The sequence below is a fragment of the Urtica dioica genome, chromosome 5 (genome assembly GCF_054948205.1).
Source record: "Urtica dioica subsp. dioica isolate 48M chromosome 5, U.dioica_male_clone48M_v1_H2, whole genome shotgun sequence".
NCBI classification, from domain to species: domain Eukaryota; kingdom Viridiplantae; phylum Streptophyta; class Magnoliopsida; order Rosales; family Urticaceae; genus Urtica; species Urtica dioica.
Window position 1 is genome coordinate 1,866,565 of NC_142760.1, and position 9,957 is coordinate 1,876,521.

Below are 9,957 nucleotides of genomic sequence, written 5' to 3' on the forward strand. Positions count from 1 at the left end.
TGTTATCTTCAATCCAAGAGCCATTAAAAACTTCAGAAAATGAAAACATCACAAAAGGATCATAGAAAAAACAGAATTCTGATTACGAACATGGTCGGTGAACAAGAAAGAAATGTATCTCATGCTTCGTAAGTATGGCTCGGGAACCGAAAGATGTGGATGTCGAAGATATATTTAGTTTCGTCGACGAGTTCGAAGACACACGCGTCTCCGATTTTCAAGGCATTATTGTCCGCGAAGTTGTTCCAATTAGTGTTAAACATAGCCATGTGTTCCGTGGTTCCCGGGCGAAAATTAGTGAAATGAGCGGACCAGGTTTTGCGGTGTTTATTCGGGACCCGCAAAACACAAGATCCTCGCTCTTTCTTGATGTGTCTTCGAGCAAAATCTATCGGTATAGCCTGCCACCACAGAGAAAAGAAATAAAGAAAAAAAAATTTTACGGGTTAATTAAAAAAAAAAAAGAATTAAATGATAGCTTACTAAGTATTTCGAGTACGAAGGTTGAATAACGGCTTTGAAGAACGGTCTTTCGGACTTGAAACGAATTCGCTCGAGAATCCGATCCTTTTCAGCTTTGAGCAAGGTTGCTCTCGCTGTGTTCACACTGAATTTAGAATTTTTTCGCGAACTTTTTCCTCTTCGGGGAGCTTGAGAACGAATACGCGAAATCCATAAAAAAAATGAAAGCAATGATAATAGAAAAAGAAAAAAAGAAAAAAAAAAAGCTCACTAGAGGTTTCGGTAAAGGATTTCTTTGTCTTCTTCGTTGAGGATTGTCGAAGATCGTCGCTGTGGCTTTCTCTTGCTCTCTTTCGAGGACTCGGCGATGACGGAGCTTCGAAGTCATCGAAGAACTCGACAGGCTCGTCTTTGACATGGCTCGTTTTTCTCTGTCTATGATCGGATCGATCGAGCGGCCGATAATCGATCTCCGAAGTGGTGGTGTCGAAAATGGCAACGTGGAATCGAGAGTCTCCTCTGTATCGAAAAGTCAAAAAGTAGTGCTCGGCTATCGAGTAACGCTCCGTGAATTCGGACCAGCCTTTCTTCAGCCAAACCCTGCCTTGGCTCTCAAGCAACTGAATTTCCCACTCAGTGCCACACGGAAGCTTCAGATGCACCGTTTTCGACAGAGTCTCGCCGTATTTACTAAGGAACATCTCGGGTATGGACTGTGTGAATAATAGCAATAAATGAGCTTCTAAGCAAAGATTCAATTCCTCTATGTTTGTGTATATATATATATATTTTCTACACATATAAATTTGCAAGGCTTACAAGCATTTTGAGGCGAAGAGTATCGCCGAGAATGAGCTTGAAAAAATGTGGGTTCCAAGATAAAAACATTGTTCCTGGGTGAGAAAGGCAGAGCCAAAATGAGAATATATATATATATATATATATATATATATATATATATATATATATATATATTTAACTAATAAATAAAGTATCAAAACCTACAATGGCTTGTCACAGAGTCTACTAACCAAAAGTGAATCAAGAGTAAGAGTGAAATAAATAAATAAAAAAATATGAAACATTTGAGATCGGACACAGTAAGAACTTTATTTGCTGATAAAACATTATGTGCACAGATAGAGCTAATAAATAGTGTTAGTCAAGAACAAACCATGAACCAACTCTCTCATGATCACGCATTAATATGTTGAGACGATTTTCTTTCCGGCAAAACAATGAGCCAAATGATTTTTTTCAACATCACACACTGACACTACTATGAACTACAGCTTATTTATCGCATTGTGATCTAAGAGAGCTTCAGAAAAAGAAGAAAACAGATTAAAAATAAAAAAAGGTAAAATAATATATAACCTTATGGGTCTCTTTCCGGGAATCACTTTTGCAGGCAAACACACTATCTTGCTATAATGAAGATTCTGGAGAGAGAGAGAGGTTTGGTGAATGAAATGTTTACTGTTTCATTATGAGCTCTGATGAACAACAGAGCTTTTGATATTCCTCTTTATTATTTGTTTGCTACAAAATTAATTACAGAGCTTTGGTTACCGGAAGATAATTAGTGTACAAGTCAGCTTAACTGCGTATGGTTGGTCCAGTTCAGCATAGTTGTACACGTCAGCTTCGTATTCAGTAAATTAAACGATGGAACAAAGTCACCGATGTGATGAGTATAATTTTCAAGTCTCTTACTCACTTTTTGTATTTTGACTCTGTCCATTACTATATCCGGAAATTCACAGCAACAATATCTTTTCTTAAAAGATTTGAAAGTAATCTCATTGAGTTTTGAGTGACAATTAGCAAGTTCAACATTAAAAGCGGGAACTAATAATAAAAGTTTTGACAGATTTGAGTAACTACTGTGTAAAAGATAGGGTAAGAAAATGACCTCAGAATTTATCAGAATGACCTTAGCAATAAATAAAGAAAGGTGTGATATTTCAAATTTTTTATATTATCTATATTTCACATCTACATAATCATAATTCAAATTTCATTACATATTATTCATACTAACGTAATCATATTTAATTTCTTAATCATGTTTAATATTAGCTAACTGATAACCAAAATCAGTTATATGATTAACTATACAAAGATTTGAGTTAGTTTAATTTCTTATAAAATATTTAAATAGGTGACATCTCTTTAAAATTTAAGATAAATAATTACAAAAAATTTGTAACTTTTTTAACTGCTTAAAGCCAATAATAATAAAAAAAAAATTGGTATATATCCATTTACTATGCTGCTATTTGAAGTAATGGTGCAAGTTGCAACAATTAGATTGCTCTTTCTCCATATCTTGGCACAGAAGATGCCCTTACTCGTGAATTGTGATAACATAAATTTAATGTTTAAAATCGAAAAGACACAAAATAGATTGAGATCTTTTTTTTTTATTTTCACTTACAAATCTAAAATTTTGTTTTCGACTCCAGTAAAACATTATTCATAACATCTTTCGTTTTTTAATGAATAAAATTGATTGTCCATAACCGAATCAGTAGCTAATGTTATGTAAATAATGTCTCAACACTTTTTTAGCATTAAATAAGAATTCAAGTAATTAAAACGATTTCAAAAATATTTTTTTTACTTTAGTTTATAGCAAATTAACCATTAACATATATATATATATATATATATATATATATATATATATATATATATATTATAGAATTTATGAACCACAACAATAATGTGAGCATACCAGATTCTTTCTACCCGGCTTCTGGTAAATGGTAAATCAGTTGTTACTGGTTTCACAAGATTTTAATCCCAGTTGACATGAAAGAAAGAAATATAGAATTCCGGGTATTAGGAATTGACGTGTCAGTCAAGGTTCCTGGTTCTTAGGGGTTGTTAGAGGAGTTAGCTTAGGTTTTAAGTCACGATCGTTTCCATCTTTATAGCTGATAAGGTTGTTGTTAGTTTAGCTATTTTTCCTCTTCTATTTCATGTATTTAAGTATAGTTAATGAATGAAAATAATGATCGAGTATTCTCTCATAAACACAAGCCTAAATTCAACATGGTATCAGAGTTGTGTTAATCTCGATCCAGAAAATGACTAAATACGGCCAAACACACGCCCTAGCTTCCTCATCCGAAACCTCTTCCCTAAACACCTCCATGGCTGATCAAAACCCTCACACTATCACTAGTCACAAGCTCAATGGCCAAAACTACCTTCAATGGTCTCAGTCTGTCCAAATGTTCATCTGTGGTCGCAGCAAAGACGATCACCTCACCGGAGAAGCCAAAGCCCCGAAGAAAGATGATCCAAAATTCAAAATTTGGAAGGCTGAGAATAACATGGTCATGTCATGGCTTGTTAACTCTATGATGCCTGAAATAGGTGAAAATTTCTTGCTCTACTCTACTGCATCTGAAATCTGGGAAGCAGCTCGTGTTACCTTTTCAGATTCAGAAAACACATCGGAGCTATTTGAGACATAAAACCTTCTTCATAACTCAAAACAGGGAGATGCTTCTGTTACTCAATATTATAGCACACTGACAAGATTATGGCAAAGAATCGATGTTTATGATCAACTCAGCAACTATTGTCAGTCTATCATTCACCTTAGCTCATGTGTTCAAACACCTCAACAGAATGACATAGCTGAAAGAAAGAATAGGCACCTATTAGAAGTTGCTAGGTCTCTCATGTTCACCTCTCAAGTACCTAAATATCTTTGGGGAGAAGCCATCCTAACTGCCACATACCTCATCAATAGGATGCCCTCAAGAGTCCTGAAATTCAAAACCCCTTGTGAAAAACTGAGAGAATTCTTTCCTACAACTAGACTCATATCCACCATTTCACCTAAGATATTTGGATGCTCAGTTTTTGTACACACATATGATCACAACAAATTGGATCCTAGGTCCATCAAATGTATCTTTATTGGTTATTCTTCCACTCAAAAGGGATACAAGTGCTACTCACCTCAGAATAAGAAAACCTACATTTCCTATGATGTCACATTCCATGAGACCACACCATACTTTGCCACCTCTGAAGGACTGATGGAAACCTCAAACACACAAAACCAGCACTCACAACCCATACCTGATCCTATAAGCCTCATAGACACCATACCAGAGCCTCAGCAAAATCCAACTCACTCCACATAAGAACCCCACCAAGATCAAGCATCACCTGAGACACACACACTTCAGCACTTCTATGAATCATCTCCTGCTCAATCCTCAATCAACAACACAAATGACTCAGAACAAGGTAATATTAGTCCTGACTCACCTATAACCAGTACAGTTGACAGTGAAACAGATCTTGATCTCCCTATTGCCTTGAGGAAGCCATCACGTACATGTGGCCCATATCAGATCCAAGACTACATCTACTATGGGAATCTCTCCACAAAATATCAAGCATTCCTGACTCAACTGGGCCAAGTCACCACACCAGACACAATTCAGGAAGCACAGTCAAGCCCTAAATGGAGACAAGCTGCAATTGATGAGATAGAAGCTCTGGAGAAAAACAAGACTTGGAGCATTGAGGAACTACCAAGAGGGAAGAAAACAGTTGGGTGTCGATGGCTATTCATAGTCAAATACAAGTCAGATGGCTCAATTGACAGGTACAAAGCTCGACTTGTGGCCAAGGGATACACACAGTCCTATGGAATTGACTACCAAGAAACATTTGCACTTGTGGCTAAGCTGAATACAATCAGAGTGATCATGTCCATAACATCAAATTTGGATTGGCCATTGTTCCAATTAGATGTTAAAAATGCCTCAATGGCACACTTGAGGAAGAAGTATTTATGGACTTGCCCCCAGGATTTGAAGGTGATCATAAACACAAGGTATGTCACCTCCACAAGTCCATCTATGGACTTAAACAAAGTCCACTAGCCTAGTTTGGTCGCTTCACAAAAGTCCTCAAAAACTGCCAGTTCAGCCAAAGCCATGCAGATCACACATTGTTCACCAAGCATTCAGCTCAGGGAAAAAGTACCATCCTCAGTGTCTATGTGGATGATATAATTCTCACAGGTGATGATGAAGAAGAGATCATGAAGCTCAAAAAGGTTCTGGCTACTGAGTTTGAAGTCAAAGATCTCGGGGAGTTGAGATATTTCCTAGGCATGGAAGTAGCAAGGTCTAAGATTGGAATCTCAGTGTCTCAGAGGAAGTACACACTGGATCTACTCAAAGACACAGGTATGTTGGGGTGTAAACCTGCTGAAACCCCTATGGATTCAACTGTGAAGCTATTGAAGAGAAGCACTGAGAAAAGAGTGGATAAGGGTCAATACCAAAGACTTGTTGGGAAGCTTATCTATCTAGCTCATACAAGACCAGATATAAGCTTCTCAGTGAGCATGGTGAGCCGCTTCATGAATGATCCCTTAGAGATTCACATGGAATCTGTAATGAGAATCCTCAAATACCTCAAGTCCACACCAGGAATGGGATTGATCTTCAAGAAACAATCAAGCCGTGAGATTCAAGTCTTCATCGATGCAGACTGGGCAGGCTCAAAGACTGACTCTAGATCAACCTCAGGCATGTGCTCTTTCGTCTGGGGAAACCTGGTTACTTGGCGGAGCAAGAAGCAATCAGTTGTATCCAGGAGCAGTGCTGAGTCTGAGCTAAGATCATTAGCACATGGAGTGTGTGAAGGAATATGGCTAAAGAAACTACTCGAGGACTTGAAGGTCAAGATAGATGGTCCAGTGAAGATATTGTGCGACAACAAATCAGCAATAAGCATGGCTAAAGACCCTGTTCAGCATGACAAAACTAAACATGTCAAGATTGATCGCCATTTTCTGAGTGAGAAGATTGAAGAGAAGGTGATCTCAATGCTATATGTAAGTTCTGCAGATTAAGCTGCTGACATATTTACCAAGCCACTGCCACGTCAACTCTTCATCAACAATTGTTCCAAGCTCGCCTTAATCGACATCTACCAGCGAGCTTGAGGGGGAGTATAGAATTCCGGGTATTAGGAATTGACGTGTTAGTCAAGGTTCTTGGTTCTTAGGGGTTGTTAGAGGAGTTAGCTTAGGTTTTAAGTTACGATCGTTTCCATCTTTATAGCTGATAAGGTTGTTGTTAGTTTAGCTATTTTTCCTCTTCTATTTCATGTATTTAAGTACAGTTAATGAATGAAAATAATGATCGAGTATTCTCTCATAAACACAAGCCTAAATTCAACAAGAAAGTTGCCAACTCGTAGAGAATCAGTTTTCCTCCTCGAAGGATTGACGACAAACAAAATACTTTAGACAAAATAGACTCAAATTCGTTAATGAAAAAAAAAAGTGACTTTTCAAAGACTGCATCAAACTCTACAATATATTGGTAGGTAAATATGAGCTTTTTTTTGGATCTAGATGCAAACTAATTAAGCTTTCTATCTTTCTTTTATTGATGTGTTTAACCTTTTACAAAGAGGCATTACCATTACTAATGTTAAATCAATAATAGATATTTGGATCATTATGAAACACTCCTCGAGTTCTGTTAATTCTGTGGCAAATTAGACCAACAACAAGTTGTCGTGATTATAAGGAAAAAAACTCCGGCTGACTTAAAATTTCAAACGGTGGTAATTAATTAGAATGAGGGGGTAAATTCCACCAGGGACTGGCTGCTATTTGCTGTTCAAGCATGCTATATTTGCAAACAAATTGACTTGAAAATTCATTATAATTGCCTTTTGTTTGTTTAAACCTTTTAACAAACCAACTTCTCATTAGTGAAAATATCAAAACTATCTAATTTGGAGATGGTGATTCCATAAATACTTCGTTTGTTTGAACCTCAAATAATTTTTCCGTTAATTATTTTAAATGAAAATGTAAACCTCTGAGGAAAAGTTAAAAGAATGGCAAAAATAAGAAAAAAAATGTAAATAATAAAACAAATTAAGAGATTTGATAAATAGCCAATTTCTTATATAAAATTTTAAGTAAATAATCATAATGATGACATGACATCTTCTGATAGTTTCCGATTTTCATATTTATCTTTGTGGTTCATGTTAGTTTTTGTAGATTTTATAAAGTATTTACATCAATTTGAGTTTGTAAATAAAGTTGGTTACATGGAAAATTTAAAATTTCATAAAATTATATATCTACTGAACCCATAATAAAATTATAAATAAAAAACAAAAAATTATAAACATGAGATGTTCAGAATCCGAATCCGAATCCAAATTGAAACTAGATAGATTATCCGAATCCGAATTTTGGTTATATGACGTGATACCAATTTTCGATTTTAGATCGATTCGATTATCGGTTTTATTCGATTTTCGACTTGATTTTGTACAGCTTTATCTCAACCTTCCGTTTCATTATTTAAATTGGTTATACACGATATCCTCCCAAATGACTTCAAAGATGTATTTCCTAAGACAAGAAATTTCTAGTATTTATATAATACATCCAATATTACATATTCATTTGACACCAAAACAAATTGGAAAAATAATTACTTAATTTATTTATTTTTCAAATATTCCCTGCTATGTCAAACTACGAGCCACACAAAACAAACAATAATCTCCAAAACTTTTCTTGAGTCAAATAATTTTCTGGAAGACTTTCTTAGTCAAACATTGAGTGCGCGTCAAAAACATTTCCTCACGTAATAGGTTCTTTGACTACCAAGGTTTGACTTTTAACTATGAACGTTCCATGTCTTTCAAGTCATGCCGAGCTTCCGGTGAATATTTGGTGTAAACTTCAGTCAATAATAAAATTACCGCTAATGAATGAATCGTTCATGGTTTATGTACCATGACAAACATTTTAGAGAAAAGGCAAAAAAATTACTGCCCATAAAATTAAATCATTCAATAAATAAAAAATCAAAGGTGATTATTACATTACGCAAAACTATTAAAAACTATTAAACGATGAAGTATTTTAAAATTTTATTCAACAAAATCTACCAAAATTTCACAATCATAACGAAAATAATTTACACGAATCGAAGATGCAACAAAATTGAATTTCATAATAAAAAAAATTAATTCTTAAACCACAAATCAAAGATGCTTAAAATCACAAAACGATCAAAAATGATTTTCTAATAATTCACACGAATTTTTTTTTTTTTAAAAGAAATGAAGATTATGCCATTGAAAATTTGGAAAAGTTGGTGTCCAATTCAAAGATCCATGTCACCATTGATGTCGGTATTGGTATTGCTCTACGCATCAATTCTAGATATAAAAAAAAAAAAAAAAAAAAAAAAAAAAAAAAAAAAAAAAAACGTTGAGAATGTCAACACACATAAAAGAATCCAACTTTTGCAAGTCATTGAGAATAATAACAAAATCAACCCCAAATAAATATCAACAATATGGGCAAAGCATTTCATTTCTAAATACACCTAAAAAAATAAAATAAAAAATAAAAAAAGATGGCCAAGCATTTCAGCCACCCCAAACACGAGCTACACCGATTCGAAACTCAACCCGATCTCGAAATCGCTTGCTCGGGCTGCCACACGAAACTCTCGGGCCGGGCCTACGAATGTCGAGACCAAAGCTGCGAGTTCCGACTCCACGAGAAATGCTTTGAGCTTCCAATGGAGACCGAGCACGAGTCTCACCCGGGTCACACCCTCGCTCTCCAACCCGTCCCAACCTACCCGGGCGGGGAATTTCAGTGCGACCTGTGCGGTCTCAACGGGTCGGGTTTCGTGTACCACTGCACCGTTCCCGGGTGCGATTTCGACGTCCACGTCAGCGATTGCGATGACGAGGACGAGTTGATCTTTGTTCGGCGAGGCGATCTTAACACGCTTTATAAGCTGTTGGAAGCTAAAGACGCTATGATAGCGTCGTACCAAATGGCGAATCTACGTGTGCAGAATCAACTTAATCTTTTGAATACGAAAAATCTCTTTCGGCCTTGAAAAAGGCTATGTGTTCTTATTATGAAAGTATCAAGTGTTACAGTATGAGAATACTCATTTTTACGGTTGTTCCTTGTTATTTATAATTTTGTTTGACTTACGTTTTTTTTTTTTTTTTTTTTTTTTTTTTTTTTTTTTTTTTAAAAATTATTTATAATGTATATGAAAATTTTAGATGTTCGAAAAATCATCATCTTCAAACGACCTATTTGTGGAATTTCCTCTGTATTGGATGATATTATTCTTATCCTGTAGTTTGTATGTTATTTCTTTGTTTTTGGGAGACACATAAAAAAAAAAAAAAAAAAATTAATGTAAGCTAATTCGTGAGAAAAAACGTTCTATAACATTCTAGTCATTCCCCTAAACAACTTGAAACTTATTTCACAAATTTCATGTCATTTATAATTCAGTGCTATACACTATATTTCAAAACATACTAATACATGTTGATGTTTTCTTTTTCTATTTGTTCAAACAAAGCTTACAAAGATCCTGGTATTGAGATAACAAGATTTGCATAACGGCCTTGAAGGAAGGGCTATTTAAA

General features: G+C 35.3%; 1 protein-coding gene across 1 annotated transcript; it reads right to left on the reverse strand.

Moving 5' to 3' along the window:
- On the reverse strand, positions 1-1,351 carry LOC149394773 (B3 domain-containing transcription factor VRN1-like). Its single transcript, XM_089615826.1, has 4 exons — positions 1,282-1,351; positions 734-1,175; positions 484-650; positions 1-401 (listed from the first exon to the last, which is right to left on the reverse strand). The coding sequence occupies exons 1-4, from the start codon at positions 1,348-1,350 to the stop codon at positions 120-122; spliced, it is 960 nt and encodes a 319-aa protein (XP_089471952.1). The 5' UTR covers position 1,351; the 3' UTR covers positions 1-119.
- Between the last annotated feature and the right edge of the window lie 8,606 nt (positions 1,352-9,957).

What these genes read in the sequence shown, in the direction of transcription:
- LOC149394773 (XM_089615826.1), bottom strand. Translation starts at nt 1,350, where the DNA reads ATGTTTTTATCTTGGAACCCACATTTTTTCAAGCTCATTCTCGGCGAT. An exon ending in CTCTTCGCCTCAAAATGCTT is followed by an intron (nt 1,176 to 1,281) that starts GTAAGCCTTGCA and finishes TTATTCACACAG; the next exon opens with TCCATACCCGAGATGTTCCT. An exon ending in ATCCTTTACCGAAACCTCTA is followed by an intron (nt 651 to 733) that starts GTGAGCTTTTTT and finishes TTCGTTCTCAAG; the next exon opens with CTCCCCGAAGAGGAAAAAGT.